Here is a 21640-nt window from a genome sequence, read left to right as displayed (position 1 = left end):
GTTTAATAGCATCTGTTAATTAAGATTTCCACACATATGTTAGTGCTTTCTTTCATAAATGAAGCACAACAACCTGCATATAGGTCAGCACATTTTCACCAGGCAGTTAGGAATAAAGGTCTATGTCCAGCAGTGTTAGATAAAGGTTTGTTGCAGCATTAAAGTTCTTAAGTGCAGATTCTTCTCTCCCTCACATTTGATTTATTTTTGTGCTTGTTTTAACTTACGACCCTCTAGCCTTTATTTTTTTCTCTCTCTTTGTTCCCCAGCCTTCCCAAGCCCATCCTGAAGAAATCTGTAGCTCCTCGGCCATCTTCTGCTCGCTCTACAGATGATGACATCCAGGGCTCTAAGGATGCCCTCATCCAGGATTTAGAAAAGAAGCTACGCTCAAAGGAGGCCAGAAGGAGAAACAGTCAGGTGTGTGTTCTGCAGACTGTGTTGGAAGAGCAAAAATCCTACATTTCATTCATCAAAGGAATAAAAAAAACACACCCCAACCCCCCACTAACACACACTCACAAACTTACACTGCCCATTTACACTGACACAGTGTGTGCCCGTTTGATCCTAACTGAATACATAATCGCAAAAGTTTACCAAAACAATTCGCAGCACACTTCCTGTGTGTGTGTAAAAAAACACAAGCAAAACAATTTAACAGTGTAAAGCTTCAATTTTGACAGAAACTGTCCTATGAGGAGCGCATGGCTCGTAGGCTGCTGGGTCCAGACAACGCCACCTACATGTTTGACCAAGACAATCTTTCAGACTCACAACTCGACCAGGTACGACAGGAAACTTGAATTAGTGGACATCATGATCATTACAAACATCATTCCATCTCAGCATTTCTAACAGTGTGTTTCAGTTTGTATTAAGATTGTCAAAAGTATTGATACTTCAAAACGTTTTCAATACCACATATTTAAAACTATTTAAAATCCATTAATTATAGTACCGAAAGTACTGAAGCTAAAAAGAAAAGCAGATAAATGCTCATTAAAGATACTGTTAATTTAAAAAAGAAAAAAATTATCCTACTTCATGTGCCAAGGACTTTTTTCTTTTTTGCTGTGGTATTGAAAGAAGTATTGAGTATCTTTTTTTTTAGACTAGTATTGTATCACAGTTTAAAGTTATGGTATTGTGACAACTTTAGTTTGCACTGATGTGTGTTGCACTGCTGCATTTATGTTGGCTCTGGTCCAAAACCCATTAGCTATCATTTTGCTATCAAGTGAAGACCACACATTATTACCGTTATTTAGGTTTGAATGGCTGCATGCGGAGCCCGTTCCCCTCTCAGGGCCTCCTGATGGCTCCAAGCACAAAGTTGAAAAAGCCTGGCAGTATAATCAGCAGCCCCAGTGAGCTGTCCCATGCTGTCATTTTGACCAGTGTGTATGTGTATGTGTGTGCGCAGGATTGTTCTGTCAAAAAGCCTCTGTGGCTCACAGGGCTTTGCACCTTCTATTCTCTCTCCCTTTCACACACAGCAACAACACACACAACACATGCATATACACACGCACAAAACACACACACACAACACATCCTCTGAAGCCAACACGGTTTGTCAGCGGCTATTTCTAGCCTGCTTTCTGAGAATGAGCCCCTTTCACTGGTGACAACAGGACCATTGTGTCAGAATACACACACACACACAAACACACACACACACACACAGAGTTACCGTCCTGGCATTTTGTCAACCTGTTTACCAGTACAGTTAGTTTTAAAATTTCGAACCTGTGATTACCTCTGCTTACGTTGATGTGTTTTCTGTTACAGCCAGATTCACCAGAAGGAAGACACACAGGTGGATTATGGTAAATACAGTTTATATATCCATATTATTCATAATTATTAACTCAGGATCCCAGTCAACATGAGAACCTTGAACCTTGATTCCCCCTTGATATCATGTCCAACAGGCCTGTATTTACTCAATCCATGGCAGTTGTAAAACAAAATCATTATTTCAGGTGAATTAAAATAATGGTCATTTAGCTTTTCAGGTCTGTTCAGCACATGAATATTTGACACTTTGTGTTTCTGTCCATTTGAATGTGTGTAACTGAGCCTTAACATGATACTTTACAGGTTACATCACAGAAGCATTCATGTAAAGGGCCATTTAATATCTTAGTTTAAAAATCGTAGGTTGGTTTCACATCTGCGCTTTTTAGTCCAGTTAAATCCGACTCTGGTTTGTTTTTCCCCTTGTGGACCAAGACAGCCACACTGAAACCCTTGAGAGAAGGTGGTCTTGATCTAGTCTCAAATGATCTCTGGAGCATTTTGTTTGTGGTGGGAACATGATTCAACCTTGATTGATCCCAACTGCCAGGTGTATTCCACAGGTTTGAGCAAAGTGTGAAGCTATAAAGTACTTTCATGGCATTTTCTCAAAGTGCATTCAGCAGTCTGCTGATATATTTTTGCCTGGTGTATTGCCCAGTTATGAGCAAATGCCAACTCTGCCATTGCTCCATGTTTCACTTCAAAGCTCACAGACATTTGCTTTATTCAAGAGGATAGGACCTTCCTCCTGTATTTACTTTGTTGTCAGATCTGATTAATAAGCTAAGTGAATGTTGTCACATGGTTTGTGGTGATGCATTTTGGTTCACTCGGATATTTGTCACATGAAACTGGACCAAGGGGAAAACACTCAAAGTTTACAAACTTATCAACTTATTCAGACCAGAGCAAACAAACTGTAGGTCTGAAAACACCCTCAATATGTAAACTCTTCCAGTGGACTGGGGTTCACTTGTATCCAATTTGATCTTTTAAATGCTCAATTTGTACAATATGTGAGTACTCGTTTCTCTAGAGGTCTTGAAACTGAGGAATTAGTGTATCAAAGTGAAATTGAGAAGATTTTATACACACGAATTTAACATTTCCAGGGATATATTTGTTACTTGCTGATTATGCCCTCTGTATGGCCTTAAGTAAGCTCTGCATTGTGTTGTGGCATAAACATTCCTAAATCTACTGAGTGTCTTTCAGGAGAAATAGAAATTACTCAAGTCCCTCATTCAGTAGCCATGCTGTCAGAGGACAGAAACTGAACAGTGTTAATACAGCTACTTGCCTGTCCTCTGTCATTAGTGGACTGTAAAATTCATTCGTTGAAAGTGAATAATGAATAAATAATCTCTCTGTCTGTCTCTGCAGGGGGAGGCACCACTCTGGGACAGATGAGAGGGCAAATGAGGGCTCAGCTATCCAGGAGAAATGTTACGCTCCTCGCTTCCTGCAGATCCCCCCAGACCTCACTGTAGAGGAGGGACGCTTCTGTAGGATTGACTTCAAGGTGAATGACACACTCAGTCACACACACATAAGAGCATTAACACCAAGGGCACCGTGTTTTCAGGTTTATTAATACACTGTAGTCTGTATTCCTATAAGGCCAGGGGCTGCCTCACATAACAATAATGGTGTGTTCATACAAAGGTAAATAAAGAGGGAATAATCTTTTCCCATTCCAGGTCGGAGGCCTCCCAACCCCAGACGTTTGCTGGTACCTGGACGGTAAAGCCATTCGTCCAGACGACTACCACAAAATGCTGGTGTGTGAAAAAGGGATGCACTCATTCATCATAGAGATTGTCACGGTGCACCATGCTGGAGTGTACGAGTGTGTGGCCAGGAACCGAGCTGGAGAGAGCAGATTTTCCATGAAGCTTGATGTTATAGGTAAAATTGTCATAACATCCTGTTTTTAGGCTGGAAATAATGTTTTTCCTCATAGAATTTAATCGTAGTGCAGCTTAATAATGACTATGATTGGTTTAGTAAATCTATGTATAATACTTTCTATATATGTCTACATAAAGGTTCTTCTGCAGGGTTGAAGAGAATTTAATCCCCTGTGCTGTGCAACCTCTTCTTCCTCTCTGCAGCCCAGGAGGTTCTCCGTCCTCCCACCTTTGTCCAGAAGATGTTGAACTCTAGAGCTCTAGAGGGGGACACTGTTAGGTTAGAGTGTAAAGTAGACGCTTCCCCTCCCCCACAGCTCTTCTGGAAGAAAGATAAAGATATGCTGCGCATTGATCCAAACAGAATGAGGTGGGTCAACTAAAGCACTTCATTACACCTAAACTCCTCCTTAACTGTGCACTCTTTGATAAACATATTAAACCTATCAAGTATTTTAGAAAGTACATTTTATTTTCTCAATCCTGTTGTTGAGTCATGGTCACCTATATGTGCATAGAAAATAATCTGTATGAAAGGGTGCCATGGTTGAAAAAAAATGGAGATCATAGGTACAGTAATGTGCATGGTGAGCTTTAATATTGAAACATGTTTGAGAATCAAGAGGTTTATTTTATTCTATAAGTCTGATTTCTGATGGCAGGTTACAGCTCTATATTTAATAGAAAACTGCACCTGTACACAGTTTATTCTGCTTCTGCTTCCTACTGGACAGTATGCACAATAACCAAAATGGTCTTACACATTAAGATATATTAAATCAATTGTGTTTTGAATTGTGTATTGGTTATTTTAGCTGTTCAGCCTGAAGTTTGGTCACAGTTTGTGTGTCAACATAGTGATGAAGTAAACCTTTAAATGTGTCTTTGTCCACAGTCTGTATCAGGACGGCTCTGGACGGCAGTGCTTGTTGATAGAGAGGGTGATGAAGTCCGATGCTGGTTGGTACACCCTGTCGGCCATCAATGAAGCTGGCATGTCCACATGCAACGCCAGGCTGGATGTAGGCAGTAAGTCCTGTGTGTTCATCTTCTATGCAAATTTGCTTAAAAGGGCCCGTCTTCTCTGCTATCTGCTGGATGAGATAGCCCGGTAGTTACCATAGTAGCCTAGGCTGTAAAATCAAACAGCAGATGGAGAATGTTGTGAGCTCAACGCTACAGTGAATCCAGCTCTACAGCCTGGGACGTGTCAAACAAATGCTGTGTTACGTGATCGAGCAGAAACTTGATGAACGTATGCACCACGGAGCTGTTCAGCTCTTCTAAAGAATACCGCATAATCAGCGAGTCACAGAGATAAGTATGGAGTCCATCCACTGATGAGAGAGAGCTCACTGGAGGAAAATATAACAGCTATTAGGTTTCTGCTCGATCACATAACACACCATCTGCTTTGTGGAGAGGGAGCTGAGTGAGAGGACTGACAAAGAAAAGTACCTGACTCTCTGTTACACCTGAGCTGGACTGTATACCTTACTAGGATTTGCAAATCCTTTACAACTCATATTAAATGGAATATAGTGCAAAGACAAAATATTTGACATTCAAACTGATAAATTTTATTGTCTCTTATAAATATACACTCACTCTGACTTTGACACCTGCAACACATTTCAAAAAAAGACAGGGTCATGTTTAACACTGTATTATGTCACCTTTTCTATAAAAACTCTTTAAGCTTTTGGTAAGTGAAATTGTTACTTGAAATACAATGTGAGTATCTCGTATTTTGTATTTGTACTTCATAATGCACCATACATACACACACACATATACACACACACACACACACACACACACACACAGATAGATAGACAGATAGACAGACAGACACAGACATACATACATCTATGAGGACATACGAGGGTAATTCAAAAAGTTCTGAGACAAATTGAAAAAAAACTTTATTTATGAAAGATACAAAATTATTTTTCAACATAAGATCCACCTAACTCAATACACTTCTGCAAGCGATGTTTCCACCGAGAAATTCCTTCTTGATAGAATTCTGGAGCTTGTCTAGTCAACCAGGTCACAACCTCCCTCTTCGCTTCAAGTATGGACTGAAATCTTGTTCCTTTCAAACGTTCCTTCAACTTTGGAAATACGGCTCTAGAAGGTGAAGAGTCTCCATAAACATTTTGCAAAGCTTCAGTGATTTCTGTAGGTTTCCATTGAAGTTTTGTTAGAAATTTGATGTTTGCTCGAACTTCAAATTGGCTCATTTTGGACGGTCAAAAAAGTTGGTTTTGTAATATGTAACCTGGAACATTGAATAACAAAGTTAGAATGCTGTAACTTGTCAAATTTGTTTATAAGTCATCAGTGGTACGATTCAAGGTCATTTTGTTACACTATTTTGACTCAGTTTGAATTTATGTCATTTGTCTTAGAACTTTTTGAATGCCCCTCGTACTATTCTTGCATTTCAACACATTTATAAATCCTATTTTTCTGAACGATTTACACCATTATATATTGTAGTATGAAGCTCATTTTTTTTACATTTCTCATATTTCTTATTTTTCCATTTTCTTATTTTATTTTTTTTATATACAGTGTTATATATTGTACTATAAAGCACTTTTTACGTTTGGTTTTTTTAATTATTGTTATATATTGTAATGTAACACATATATCTTTATATACTTCTTATTTTGTATTTCTTTGATCATTTCTCTATGCTTACATATATATTTCTAGTCTTGAAATATGACCTAATTTTCCCACCCGGGAAGTATTTCTGATTCTGATACACTAGAGAGTGGAGCTGTAGGAACTGTAGGGTAAAAAAAAAGCCTTTTGTTTTACAGATACTTTGTGGATTTATATAAATAATATGAATAACACCACTGCTGTCACCAACAGGAGCAACAGCAGACATTCCTTTCATGCCAGGTGTCTGAAAATAACTCTTCTGCTCAGCACAGGACAGCGTGGCTCATTGGTAGATAAGAACCAGACAATGGGTCCATGTTTCACCTTCGGTTTTGTTTTTTTGTTTCATGTATCTTGGGCCTGATGTGGTGTATGTTTGTATACGAGGGGCATTCAAAAAGTTCTAAGACAAATGACATAAATTCAAACTGAGTCAACATAGTGTAACAAAATGACCTTGAATCGTACCACTGATGACTTATAAACAAATTTGACAAGTTACAGCATTCTAACTTTGTTATTCAATGTTCCAGGTTACATATTACAAAACCAACTTTTTTGACCGTCCAAAATGAGCCAATTTGAAGTTCGAGCAAACATCAAATTTCTAACAAAACTTCAATGGAAACCTACAGAAATCATTGAAGCTTTGCAAAATGTTTATGGAGACTCTTCACCTTCTAGAGCCGTATTTCCAAAGTTGAAGGAACGTTTGAAAGGAACAAGATTTCAGTCCATACTTGAAGCGAAGAGGGAGGTTGTGACCTGGTTGACTAGACAAGCTCCAGAATTCTATCAAGAAGGAATTTCTTGGTGGAAACATCGCTTGCAGAAGTGTATTGAGTTAGGTGGATCTTACGTTGAAAAATAATTTTGTATCTTTCATAAATAAAGTTTTTTTTCAATTTGTCTCAGAACTTTTTGAATTACCCTCGTATAAGTAAGTATATTAGTTGAAATATAGTGTCGCAGTTGTACATTGTTTTATGGATAATATGATGTAAGACTTCAGTTTTTAGTCAGTTATGAATTTAAAACAATACAGTAATGGATCGCAAATTTATGCACTGCTTTGAAATAGAATAATGTGGTATTAGACAGTCTGGCTTCACTGGCAGAGACTAATATGTGTCAGTAATCTTAACAAAGTTAAGGAAATGCTAAACTGATGAGTGGAGGTAAATTTAAATTCTGTCCCCCTCGCAGCTCGTACAGCCACACCCATGAAAACGGCGCCCCCTGGCTCGAAGACGCTGAAGCTGCTGTCGTCTCTAAGCCACGTGCCCGCCCTGACTGTGGAGAGCCCCGCCCAGCACACGGCCCCGCTGTACGAGAGTGAAGAGCTGTAGAGCCACATGAAAGCCAGTCACATCCTCACATCACTGTCACACAAACTGGGCAGGAGCCTGTATTCACTGTCCCGTCATGGCAGATCATGTATTAATCGTGCTTTGGTTCAGAATACAGAGTAACAGCAGTGCAGCAGGCGAGGACACATGTCAGAATACTTCTGAGGCAGAGCCAGGTCAGGTTCATTAAACAAGCTATATTTTGGTTGTGTTGGTTTTACGTTGTATCAAGATTAAGGTACAGTTTGAGAAAAACTTTGAAGAAACTGTGATTCGGTATTTGAGACTTTTTGTCCACTGTCTTGTTAACATGCTCAAAACAGCCCTTCATCCATCCATGAGATGATAAAGTTTTAAATACTTTGAGGAAACAACAACTCTAAACACAATGAGAGAGAAATGTTTCCATAGTCAAGTGCCTTCTGAGTGAAAATGTCCATCTGCTTCTGTTCATCACTACTGTGCCTGTCTTTCTCTTTCTGTCTGCTGTTTAAAGCTGCACAGCTCATGTTTGATACATGCCTGTAAGCTTCTCCACTCTGCCCGTCTGTCTGTGTCTCTCAGCAAAATGGAGTGTGTAGGTCATGGATGTATTAATAGACCTGGATACGGTGTGGCAGAGTCAGCCCTGCTGCTGCCACTTTTATGCCAGCAGCCAACCACAATACTGTGGTGCAGAAACCATTTTCCCCATAGAAAACTGATGACAGGACATTTCAAACGGCACAGGGTCATTTATTATGATTTGTATTCAACTCTCTTGGTGTATGTGCTGTTTAAGCACCTTCCATTTGAGTAATTGTACATTATCCGTTCTATGGTCTAGGTCCTGGGTCTTCAAAAGGGGGTCGGCAACCCCTGGGGGTCTTCAGTTACTGCAGGGGGGCCGCTGGATGACTGCTTGATAAAATATCTATAAAAATACACATTAACATGAATTCAGCATATTACAAGCAAAGATAAATCCACATATTCATAAAAGCCTGTAATTTACACAACATTAACAAAAGACTACTCATGAATCCTCGACCATGTGAGCTAGCTAACTAAATCACTATCCTCACTGCACACCACCGGTGAAAGTGTAAAGGGTGAGGCTGACGCTCCTAACCTGCTACAAGCGCTGCTGACGTAGCAGCTACAGACATGCAAAAGCAAGAGAAGATCGGAAAATACTAAAAGCAATATGCTGTATGTAGTTGGGGGTCCCTGTCAGCTTAGACTCCTGGTCTAGGTTATAAAACTGGAAGCAACGTAGATTAACTACAGTACCCACAATCCAACACTGCCAACATATGTCACTGCACTTTAATCCGGACAAACTGTCTGCGTCCTCCAGCACCTGCCCTCCTCTCCTCCAGCTTGTAGCTGAACAAGGATGATTTTATGTTTGAGCCTCTGAATTTAAATGTTGCTGTTGCCTCTGATGTGTGTCTGTAAAGTTAAATAAACTGGAATAGAAAGTCAGATTTTGAACTAAACCTTCCCTTTCTTGTTTAAAGAGATCAGAAGTCACAGTTGGTTACTGCTCAGATTCTCTGCTGTGGTATAAATTCAGCCTATTATGTGTTGTTAAAGTTGGTTTCTAATATACAGTGTATGTGAATGAAGCTATTTATTTGAACTGAAGTTATTAGTTATCAGTGTTGGGACTTTACGTTGCCCCTCTCTTGGCCTGCAGAAGGCTGCAATCAGAGGCGTAAAAATATCAGAGAGTTGGACAAAGAGCAACAGGCTGCCATCCTGATCTCCAGCTTCTTCAACTGAACACAAACCTGATCTGCACTCAACACTCAGACCTAACTTAACAAAGTTTACGATTACCACATCTGCAGTGCAGATAAAACATGTTTTTACACTAAACTCACATGGAGAAAATAATTTTTCCTGTACGTTCAGTTGGAAAACAGGTATCAGTGTGTCAGCCGGTGCTAAGATTTACCAAACTCTCATTTCTGACCAGGGCCTTATGTAAGAAGATTTAATCAAAAAAAGAGGCTGGATTTGCCTGCTTACCTTGGAACTGCTTGTTGTTACTGCCAGACATAAACTGATTTTACAAAAACCTGGTATATTTTGGCTGGATGTGCATGCAAACCAAAAATCTGGTATTTAACCCTGTGTGGCCGCTGCTCAGTCTGCCTATAAAGATTTGTTTCAGACAAAGGTCACAAGATTGAAAACAAATTCCTTTTCAGGTTCAAATGCAGCGTGTTTGGGCTGCATTTAGACAACTTATGACTAATAGATCTAGATGTATTTCTACAGTTTGTCATGATGTTTGGATCAAACAGGGTTAAATATTGGATTTTCCTGAAGCATCAGAGTAGTTTTGGTAAGTTAGGTCCTTTCTGTTGGAATTTGAAACTGCAGGTATTAGTGTGTATTCTCCTTAAGTACTGTTTGTTGTGTAAGAAGTTCTACATATCACTGAATGAATGAGGAATAAAGTTTATGTGACCTTGGCTTTGCCTCATATTGTTTATATATACAGTTTGTTTTTATTAGTTGGCACTGCGGTCTAGTGGTTTCCACTGGTTTCCAACCTGGGAATCCCCAAAACTTCTTAGGGGGTCATGAGGCTGTCTTTAGTTCAATGGATTTTAGAAAATCTAAAAAAAAAAAAAAAAAAAAAAAATGGAGACAACTAAATGAAATTGTAATTTGTAAAGTTTAGATATTATTTAAGATATAATTTCATAAATATTTCACAGGATAAGAGCACTGAAAATCTGAAAAGTTATATTCACCAGTAAAGCACTAATATAACTAATAGCTGAATAGGTTAAGCATCAGGGAGACAAAAACAATTTGTCCAAAAAAAGAAGCTTATTAAGTATGTATGACTGTTTAAAAAAATAATAATAATAGACAGAATTGTATTAAACAAAATCCTAAAAAAAATCAGGAAAACCCATCTGTGATGCAACATTCATAGGAAATAATTCATCCAAATCTCTCATTTTACACGAATTTAAGTTATTGTGCTTTCTATTTGGCTTAAATGTACAGTTTATCAGTTCTGTACTGTTACTGTTGTGCATTTTAAATAATACTTAATCTCCGTAAAATATGCCACTTAGTTAGGGGTCATTAGTTTACACAATGATAGAAAAGGCTTCCCTTAAAAAGAAAAGTGGGCAACCAGTCATCTGGTGTTCAGAGATGAAACTTCCAATATTTTTGCCATCATGTTGCCCTCTGGTGGCAGTGTTTAAAACTTGCAGATGACGTTCTCCCTATCACTCAGTTGGTAGAGTGTATGTCTTATGTACTGAGGCTGTTCGTCCTCTGCAGTGGCTGCTGGTTCAATCCCCACCCCAATCCCCACCTATCAAAATAAAAGCAAAAGCCAAAAATATATTACTTTAAAAAATACTTTCATCTTACATAAAGACAGGTGATTCAATTAGTTCTGTTTTTTTATTAAAAACAAAAGTAGACAACAATATCAAAAATCACATAAAACCTGTTTCTGGCTAAAAGAGGACTGGAGGTGGCAGATGATACAAAGTTTTTCAACTGTGGCTTCAAACATTGTTCTGTCGCCACTAATGTACATCTGTAATGAGCCCATTTTATTTAAGGTTTTACAGTGACGGTCCAACCCTCTGACATCTGATCACTGAGCGTTTGAACTACCAAACCACCAGCCTCGTCACCGCCGTGGTCCTCCTCTACATCATGAACACACTCACAGTTCATACATTTATACGTGTATATATATACAGTAATGAGCAGAAGAAAAGACAGGAATGACATGACAAGAGGACAACTCCTGTTTGGATCAGCCTCATCAACAGATGTTCAGTTGTAATGTTCAAATGGGAGTTGATGTGAAGGTGCCCAGCTTCCACACCAGCACTTGAGCTGTAAGGCACATGAATACTGTTCGGATTTAAACAAATGTGACCGTAAAACAAGACAGGTGTGAACTAAAATAATTTGTACTTCTGAGATTCTGCCTAAAACGGTTTCGACGTGGTCTGAAACATCTGAACTGGCTGATGTGTGACTAATGGATCCTGGCAGGCACTTTAACAGCTCACATATGCATGTAAGGTGAAATAAATCAAAAACTCTTCGTCTTTTTTTCTATGACACCTGTTTTTAGTTTTTTTTTCACCGAGTGCCTTCACGTGTACACCGGACAGCACACAGAGCTCCAAAGTAACTGCTCTTAAATCTCTGGGGTTGGCAGCACGTAGATTTTGGATGCTCAAAATTCTTTGCGACACTTTATATGTCGGGGGGGAAACATCGATGCTTAAATTAAATTTAGTTGATTAAAATACTTGTAACATTTGCTGCAGATTTTCCTCTTTCAAAAGTCAAATACTTTTTGTGACTAAGATAAAATGAACAAGACAACAAATGGAAAAAAAAAACAAAAAAAGATATTATCAAAATCTAGATATTTAACTGTTCATGTGCACATACAGAAAAGTTTGTTTCGAGTCCTGATACTGACACTGTTTGTAAATTCTAAATAATAAGGACCATCTCATCCTGTAACCTTTTAACATGGATATAACACAGCTGATACACTGTATGTATGAGTACGTGTAAATTCAACATCCTGTCTATACTGAAATATTCAACATGTGATGACTGAAATAACCCAACCTCAGAACACATCAGCTATCATCCGATGAACCTCAGGGGGCAACAGCCAATGTTTCGGGGTTTCCAGTGTATCCGGTCAATAACCGGACGACAGATATTCACAGCAAGACTTCCTCTTTTGTGTGCTGGTCCTCGTTTCCAGTCTGATCGGCAACTTGAGACTTGATTTAGGTCCAGGCAACATTTCGGCTAATCTCTATAAACAGACATCCGCAAATAAACGCAGAACATATTTCAAAAAGATAATATTAAATATAATATAAAATTGTGAAAAATGCTCATCACAATTTCCCAGAAACTTAAGTGACATCTTCAAATTGCTTTTGTAAGTTTTCGTTTACCATCACAATGACAAAGAATAGCAAACAAATCCTCGCATTTTAGAAGCTGGAACCAGCAAATGTTTGACATTTTTGCAAAAAGATTAATCAATTATCAACAAATTTTCATTCGATCGACTAATCTTTGCAGCTCTTGTTCTGAGATGCGTTCGGCCTCTTTCGCTCTCTACCTGCACTGTTTACCTGCATGCTAACAAAACCTGCTCAAACGTGATTGGTCAATACCACTCGGACTACGAATGGAAACCAGAACGCTTCTTAGAACAAAATCTCGTCCCCTGCCTGCAGATATCTGCTTATAGAGATTAGAAACAACCAAATTAGAAATATGAATCCTGCTGTGTGGAGGTGTGTTCAGCGGCATCATAAACAACGCTCTGGTGCCACATCTGCTCTGATGTCAGTGTGAAGTGCGGCTGATCGAGGGCTTTTAAAAATGAAACTACAGAGAAAAAGAGCGGAGCTTCAGAGTCTTTTCAGTCCTTCCACAAGTTTTTATGAGTCTCTGTTAAATCTGCAGTAATGACGTGATGTTTGGAGGCTGCAGCCGATGCAAACGGAAAGCTCCACTCCTCCCGTTCTCAAATTTCTACATCACTCTCTTTGTCGTTGTCGTGGTCACCATCGTAGAACTCGTTGGGTGCCTCCGGCCTGAAGAAGTGACAGCATGGACAGTCAGTCAGATACAGCCACTAAGGCTGGTATTGTGACAAATCTAATTGCATAAGTAATTTTAGCTCCTGCCCGGGATGTGAGTGTACCGACCTGGTGTAGTTCTCTTCAGCCCCCCTCTCGTCAGGGTCGGGCTCATCGTTGCGTTCGTAGCTCAGCATGTCAGAGGGAACGTCGTGGATCTGGACGCTGGGCGCATGGTTTAACATCTTCAAGTTCTCAAACACCGTCTGACGGATCTGTTCCAAGTACTGTAACAACAAACAGCTGTTAAACTTTGTTAAAGCTCTGTAAATATCAGTAGTGCATCTAAACACTGCAGACACCACACTACAATAACTGTCAGGAATAAATGTGTGATGGTGGTTCACCTGTCTGGAGTTCTGGTTTTCTATCCTGGTGCTGACGTCGGGGTGCAGCGTGAAGTCTGGAGCAAAGTACTCGAAATACTCTGCAGAGGACACAAACAACAGGAGCAGCATTCAGCATGATGAGAGCTTTTCTGTTTCAGCTGTGTGTGAAACATTAGTTCTCACTTCAGAAATCATGTACCCAGATGTAAATTCAAAATGACAAATACGATATTCCTTTAGGAGTCCCACAATGGGGAAATTTACAGTGTTACAGCAGCACAGTGGATATAAAATGAAAAAATAGGAACACTATAAACGGGAAATATAAAAAATAGGGACAGTATGTACAATATAAGGAGACTCAGCAGTTGAGTTCACTCGTCTTCCAGCAGGTGGCACCAAAGATTGAAAATGCCGAATTTTTGTCTCGTCTCAGTGAATGCATTTTCTCACACCCACAAAAATATAACAGGATACTGGAGAACTCTGGACATGAAGAGTCAAAAGACACTGAGGTGCAGTTTATAATAAGCGAGCACTGTATCTCACCGCTATAAGGCAGCTCATCACTGATGGATTCATCCAATAACAGAGACGTCTCAAAGGTCCTAAGACACAACGAAGCAGACATTACTTTAAATACCAAAACCCATAATATAACTCAACTCAGAACACACCTCACTGTGTGTAAGAGGACAGACCTGTGTGTGTGTGTGTGTGTGTGTGTGTCAGACTTACCAGCAGCGCGCGACGTTCCTCACTGTGTATCCTCCTCCTCCCAGTACCAGCAGAGGGATTTTAAAACTCTTCACAAACTCCACACACTCACTGAAAAACATTAACACATCGACAAACATGTTAAAAATACCATCATCATCAATATAAATTACTTCCAGGGCTGCACAATTAATCGCCAACATCCAAATTACAGAACCATCTCTTGTTCCTCGTATGAAAGAAAACATGTTTGTTGGTACAGACCTCAATAACTATTGTATTACCATGATTTTATTTCATTTTTTTCAGAAAAAAGGAAAATTGTAAGGGCAAAAATGATCATTCCCTCTGATCATATCGTATATAGCAGGCCGTATTAGCTCTATTTGAGCGTAACTCACTAAAACACCAAACTCGGTCACTTTTAACTAGGGCACATCACCATGGTAACTGATGCTAGCCTGATCCGGAGCAGGTTAACTTCAGAGGATTAAGTCAAATCCTGAACTACTGACCAATCGGATCACTTGAAAACTCGAAACATTATTAGTAAAGAAAATATAGAACATAGACAAAGGAGATATGTGAAAAGAAATAAAGGGCAAGTGACATAATATTAGATCAGTCAAATAATTTTGCTGTTCTGTACAGAGGAAGTCACTCCACGTCCACTCTGGTACCAACAGAGGGAGTATTAACGACACTAAATATGTTAGCGCTGCTCCCTGACAGTCGAAGATTGACCTAATCGCTTTGAAACAGCCCTCAATTGACTGAGATTCTTCAAGTCAAGCATGCACTTTGTCAGTCAGCGTGTGTGCTGCAATAACAGGATGAAAATAGATTGAATCTTACAAAAATGCACAGGGGGGACACAGCAACGAGGAAATATAAAGAAGGGGAACCATAAATATATTTTTATATTACAAAATTTATGATAACTGTGTGAGAGAGGGTGACATAACGAGTGGTTTCAGCTCTCATTTTTTTAGCTGTGTCATTGTACACCGAGCAATGCAGCGTCATGGCAGGCTGTAAACTTTAAAAATGAGTCTCAAGATCACCACAAACAACAAAAACTAACTGTGCTGGAACTGGAGAAGACTGATAGAAACAGAGTGCAGCTGATGTTCTGTCAGCACCTCCAGAGACGCTCTACTTTCTCTGCCTGTGTGGAAATCTGATGTTTTGATGTCACAGATGACAAAAAAATGCAATAAAAGGCCAGTTTAACTAGTAAAACAGACTCACTTTAGGCCGAAATAGGCATTTAGCATTGCACTGAACTGGAAAAAAAGGAACAAATCGCAGAATCTTCATACTAAACAGCCAAATCTGATCCGACAAAATGTTGGGTACAGCCCTACAATACATTACAACAACTGATGCTGCAATCTCATTCTGCAAAGCCCCCCCCCCCCAAGGGATACCTGACTGCTGATGCTTTACTCTCTTAATCCATCACTGCATGAGGAAACTTTTGATAATAATAATTGGAAATAAAAAAGTAAGTGTCTTTTTTTAAGAAATAATCTACACGGTTAATTGGCCCCTCATCAGGCATTAACTACTTTTCTTTTCCACCTCATTGCTTTGGCAGCAGAAACAGTCTGATAATAATTTTAACTTTTTCATGTGCATCACATATTCATAATGAAGTTTTTTTCATCAGACAAATTAGCGACTAATTAAGAACTCAACCTATCTCACATTAGCTCATTGGATAATCCAGAGCTACCAAATTTATGACCAAAGTTAGGCCAAAGAGAGCCAGACACGTCACTTTAACTACAAAACGGTGATTTTAAGTAATTCAGTCTCACCCATGTCCTCGTATGCTGAGGTTGAAGCAGCCCAGTCGGTCACAGCCCAGAGAATCTGCTCCACACTGGAAGGAGAGCAACACACAGACACACAGTGTGTCAGCAATTACGCTACGATAACATGCAGCCTTATAATCTGATGATAGGACAAGTTCATTTTATCTGTCCCTGATCATCGTTTCCTCACACCTCAGAATAAATGATCCATTACCTGAGATGACAAAGTGTTAATTAAACAGATAAGTCCTGCATCAGACATTCAGATTTCCTCACTGACCTGTAGAACGATGCAGGTCGGCTGGTAGAAATCCACCACCTGTTTAATAACCGGCTGGAACAGCTGCCTGTAGCCTGAAATACACAGACATACAGACGTTGGTCGTGACTCTCATGATAATAAGTTCACAGCGGTATGAATCTCCAGAGCTACAGACGCAGTCACCACAATAACAGTTATAAAACATCGCGATGTGTTTTTCTATACAACAGGTTTTACATTTCAATAACAGACTTTGTGCAGAAGCTGAACTCACTCTGGTCGTCGATGCCGTCTCTGAGAGGAACATTGAGGCAGTAGTACCGGCCGCTCTCTGCTCCCACCTCATACATGTCACCTGCAACAAACACACACACACACACTGTGTGAATACACACCTGTATATAGTCATAACACACTGTTAAAGCAGCTCAGATCATACAGCTCCCTTTGCAGGACCTTAAATTTGTTTTAAAAAAAAACAAACAAATCATACGTGTGTAGAGTTACCACCACAATCATCACAATCTCTATGAGCCTGTTTACACCTGGTATTAACAAGCGTTCTGGGTGATCTGACCACAGCTGCACACCTCTAAGTACAGGTGTGAATGCACCATGGATGCATTCAGGATGCACTGAGATACAATCACTCAAACCACATTCAGATATGATCTGGGCCGCACGTGATCACATTCTTTCAAAAGTGTGTACGCAGTGTGTCCTGAGACACAATGAAGAACCGCCCACTCAGCTGAAGTCCCGTAAGTCCAAACAAAACAGCTGTCTGATTTCCTTTTGGTTTTGCTGTAATGCAAATTACATGTTTGGGCTCTCCAACCTGCCAAGATAAGCACCAGATGTTTGTGAGCAGACTGTTTGAACTGAGTTCACCTCTGGGCTAATTCTCTGACTCTGGCATTAATGCCTTTCTTTATCATCTGTGATGTGAAAATATCTGATTTCCACAGAGTCAGAAAAATGCATCACCTGCTGATAGCTCAGTTATAAAATCCCAGCGCACCATGGAGTGTCTCTCAAGTAAAATATTTGACTCCTGTGGGCTGATAGAGGTGTTTTAAGTGGCACTGAACTGAAAAAAGGAATGAATAGTCAAATGTTCATATTGAACAGCCAAATGGACATAAGGCAGGGAAGTGAGATCAGATCACAAGTGGTCAATCAATAAAAATTGTAATGTCAGGTGTGAGCTCACATACTCAGGGCTGTCCACTTGTAACTGTATCAGCAAAGACACACGTTAATACCAGGTTTTAATAGTGTATAAACAGCTTAAAGTTGCTGAAATGTCGGTGTTTATCTCTCATCTGAAGATTGACTGTTACATAGTTTTCCATTCATTTAATTAGCTGTACATGTCCTACATTTTAAAAATGAATCACTGAACAAGTTATTTCTCTGTTTCATAAGTGTCCAGTGTGTACATCCGTTAGATGCTTAAAGCAGCTCATACCTGTTCCTGGAAAAAAGTAGTTCCCATATTTGTGGAAGGACACAGTCATGACGCGGTCAGTCAGGTAAAAGGCTTCCTGCACGCCGTCACCATGGTGAATGTCTATGTCGATGTACAGAACCCTAGGGTGGTATCTGTAACACACACACACACACACACACACACACACACACACACACACACACACACACACACACACACAGTTGTAAAGGGAGAGACAGACACAGTAAACACTTGATAAGGTAAATCAAAGGCATGTATTCTCACTTGAGCAGCTCCAGAATACTGATGACGATGTCATTGACGTAACAGAACCCAGATGCCTGCAAACACACAAAACTCTTTTTAGTCCTCATTTTAACCATTCACAGCTGATTTATGAATGAGTTTAGCAGAAAGGAATTACACGAACATAAAGGACTTTGTCTGACCTCAAATTTTTTGGCATGATGCAAACCTCCGGCCCAGTTGATGGCAATGTCACAGATCTGCAAGACAAAGTTCACTCTCTATCAGTATCAGGTCAGTGCTACCATTAGTCTGTGGTCCTGAGTAACCTGACAGCAGTGCTGCAGCCGTGTTGCTGCTGCTGCTGCTTCAGTTCAACAATAAGGTGTTACACTGTCTGAATGATTTAGGTATCATCTGCTAAACACATGTTCATCTTTAATCAGCAGCTGCTCAGCAGAAACCACAGAGTAGGACAGGAAGTTGACATGGCAACAACTGAAATAACTAAACTAAATCATAGTGCCTGCGATGCATGTGACAGATGAACTGCTTTAATGCCACAGATCACTGACTTTTAATGTAGCAACACTGACTTCAGTTGGGTTGGTGTATGTTTGCCTCACAGTGCGTGCGTGTGTGTGTGTGTGTTACCTTGTGGTTGAGCTGTGTCGCTCCCTGTAAAGAGGCTCCTGTGTATCTTGAGCAAAACTCAAACAGACCTGGAAACACAGGACTGAAAGAAAAACACACAAGCACAAAATGTTTTTGTTGAGGTTTAGTCGCTCCTGTGATAACAGCGAGAGTCAATCTGGCTCTGAGGTGGAGAATTCTGGCATTTAAAGTTGCTGACTGATCACTCATGCCACTGCAAGAAAATTAAGAGATATTCAAATATCCTGAATACAAAATAACAAGATACTCAGATTGTAACATTAACCATAAAACCATGGGGTTTTGTATGATATTACTGTGCAAAAAATTGCAATATATGGCAAAATTATTATACAATTTTAGACATTAGGGATGCACCAACTGTGAAATTTGGCCAATAACAGATGTTGATCTTTTGTTGCTGTTCTTAATTATGTTTTTGTTGTTGTCGATTCCCCTTTTGTGGCAGAAAAACGAAGACGCTTCTTCTCAGAATCAGCAGCTAGGCATGGTATCTACTGTTGTCCGAGTCCAGCCACAAATAATTAACACAACATTTGAGCAGCATAAAATTGATGCAGCACAACAGATAAACATCAGACTTGTCATCTTATTTGCCAATGAGGCAAATATTGGCTGATAACAATGTTTGGCCAATATATTGGTACATTCCTATAAGACATTACCTGCTAAAACATTTTTAAGAAAAATAGTAGTGCTCACCAGTCGTCTCCGACATTGAACGTGTTGAGGCTCTTTGTGAAGCCCTGCATGTTATTAGGGCTGACCTTCTGTAGGAAGTCTATGTAGTCTTCAGAGTGGAACCGACACATGTCATGCTGAGATGCTTTGTATGGTTTGAACACCTGATAAGAAAAATATATAATGACAAAAATTGATTAAGTACAGAATGAAACTTTGTATTAGTTTATACTCCATATAGTTTAGTTGTTTTTCTTTTTATTTATTTTGATTTAAAAGAGTGAGCAAATGATATTTCAGCATGAAAAGCATAAGCAGAGTGTAAATCTGTAACACCATCTCTCTGTGCTGCTCACCATCATTTTCTTGTAGAGTCCATAGTGCAGCACCAGACTATGCGTCAGAGACAAACGGTGAGGCTTCATGGGGTGGCCAGCACCTGGCACACACAGACAGTTTCAACATTATGGTACAGATACTTATATTTCACTAATGCATTCAGAGTAGGGCTACAACAATGATTATTTTCATTATCGATTAATCTTGCAATTATTTTCTCGATTAATCAATGAGTTGTTTGGTCCATAAAATGTCAGAAAATTATAAATGTTGATCAGCATTTCCCAAAGCTCAAGATGATGTCTTCAAATGTCTTGTTTTGTCCACAACTCAAACATATTCAGTTAGGAGAGGAATAAAGAAACCAGAAAATATTCACATTTAATCAGTAATTGTTTTGTTTTGTTTTTTTTAAATGCAAAAAGATAGATCAACTATTGAAAGTTTGTGATTTATTTAGTAGTCTATTGATAATTGATAAATTGTTGCAGTTTTAGTTCAAAGTGTACAAGGCTGACTTCGGTGACACCCCAATATTGAAATAAATCATTTGAATTATAAAGCTGTATATTATCAATACATTCCAAAAAATGAAATACACAATATATCTATGCTGATATATTGTATCGTGCAGTTATACAAGTGAAGGTTTCTGTGAGGACAATAATCATTATTAAGTAAACGTGCAGTAACAGCACCATGTATGTGCATTCAGTTTCCACATTTTAAATGATCTTCAAATTTGATGTTCTGAATATTTTTTATCTCGTTAACATTTAAATTCCAGAGCTGGTATATTCGCGGTTAAAATTACATCAGATGCGATATTATTTTACTTCACCCACCTACTTCATCTAAATACTACGATTCTTCTTATAAGGCGATCTATTATTAAAAAACTGAAATCTTAAAGTATTGAACTGTACGAAGTAGATATACATCCCAACTGTCAAAACAGGTAGATAGCGAACAGAGCGACACATAACTGAACGTTTTTAACAGGTTAACTTTTAATGTCAATACCGATAACTGATAACTTAACGTTAGCTAAGATAGCTAAGAGAGACAGATACTTATGGTTTTATCCGAACTGTGGCGATAAATAAAAACTTCTGCTGAAGTGAAAACCGGCACAACCGGCTACCAAATGCACTGAGACAGCGTGCAACGCAAAACATTAAATAAATAAAAAAAAATAAAACATATTCCTTCAGCTATTAGCATGTAGCTAGCTTACGTTAGCATCACTTCCCTTTGTAGGCCTGCTCACTGCGATCACCAAACTCACCATAATGAAAGTTTCCCACGTCTGGGTCATAAAAATAAGATGTTCTGTTGGTCATCCTGAACGAAATATCCTGATTTATTTTCTTAAAAAACAACGACTGTTCTTGCGGCTATAAAACCCACATTTTCATTCAATTAGCGGATAAGTTAGCCGCCATGGTAAACACCGACTGGGTTACGTCATCAGACAGCGACACTAATGGCAGAGAGGGGAGGGGCAGGAAAGGATACGGCAGAAAAAAGTGTCTGGACCGATATAAAATAATCAATAAACGGTTAGGTCTATAACTGAAACTATCGTCGTTTAACTGGCCATTCATTTTGTCATTTTAAAGTTATTTTAAACAAAGACCTAAATATTTCATCTTCTTAATGCATTCATGCCACGTTTTTTTGCCATACCAACAAATTTGATAAAACGGTC

At 39.2% G+C, this 21640-nt stretch overlaps 2 protein-coding genes across 4 annotated transcripts in view; one reads left to right on the top strand and one right to left on the bottom strand.

Moving 5' to 3' along the window:
- Positions 1-10209, top strand: part of myot (myotilin) — a 36746-nt gene extending 26537 nt beyond the window's left edge. Inside the window, exons 11-18 of one of the 3 annotated variants that reach the window (XM_084718814.1) lie at positions 270-420; positions 687-788; positions 1795-1832; positions 3190-3328; positions 3507-3714; positions 3921-4086; positions 4612-4745; positions 7602-10209. In XM_084718814.1, coding sequence (XP_084574940.1) covers positions 270-420; positions 687-788; positions 1795-1832; positions 3190-3328; positions 3507-3714; positions 3921-4086; positions 4612-4745; positions 7602-7744 — 1081 coding nt within the window. In that variant the 3' untranslated portion in view covers positions 7745-10209. Of the gene's footprint in view, positions 1-269; positions 421-686; positions 789-1794; positions 1833-3189; positions 3329-3506; positions 4087-4611; positions 4746-7601 lie in introns of those variants that run through there. The other 2 variants (XM_084718811.1, XM_084718812.1) reach the window with 2 other exon arrangements.
- A 948-nt stretch (positions 10210-11157) lies between these two features.
- Positions 11158-21413, bottom strand: hdac3 (histone deacetylase 3). The gene is made up of 15 exons (XM_084718810.1): positions 21218-21413; positions 19947-20029; positions 19612-19754; positions 18889-18970; positions 18438-18494; positions 18274-18329; positions 18007-18140; positions 16810-16890; positions 16554-16627; positions 16277-16341; positions 14475-14564; positions 14286-14344; positions 13755-13834; positions 13477-13634; positions 11158-13362 (listed from the first exon to the last, which is right to left on the bottom strand). Exons 1-15 carry the CDS (start codon positions 21270-21272, stop codon positions 13293-13295), a joined length of 1287 nt encoding a protein of 428 aa, XP_084574936.1. The 5' UTR covers positions 21273-21413; the 3' UTR covers positions 11158-13292.
- Positions 21414-21640: the final 227 nt, after the last annotated feature.

The sequence above is a fragment of the Lutjanus erythropterus genome, chromosome 5, assembly GCF_056507025.1.
Source record: "Lutjanus erythropterus isolate fLutEry1 chromosome 5, fLutEry1.hap2, whole genome shotgun sequence".
Lineage (NCBI taxonomy): Eukaryota > Metazoa > Chordata > Actinopteri > Lutjaniformes > Lutjanidae > Lutjanus > Lutjanus erythropterus.
This window is presented reverse-complemented; position numbering and strand designations above follow the sequence as displayed.

Bases quoted from the DNA above. Each gene is read 5' to 3' on its own strand.
- hdac3 (XM_084718810.1), bottom strand. From the start codon at position 21,272: ATGACCAACAGAACATCTTATTTTTATGACCCAGACGTGGGAAACTTT. The intron at 19,755-19,946 runs GTGAGCAGCACA...TTTTCTTATCAG, and splicing joins GACTCTACAAGAAAATGATG to GTGTTCAAACCATACAAAGC. The intron at 13,835-14,285 runs GTGAGATACAGT...TGTCCTCTGCAG, and splicing joins TGATGAGCTGCCTTATAGCG to AGTATTTCGAGTACTTTGCT.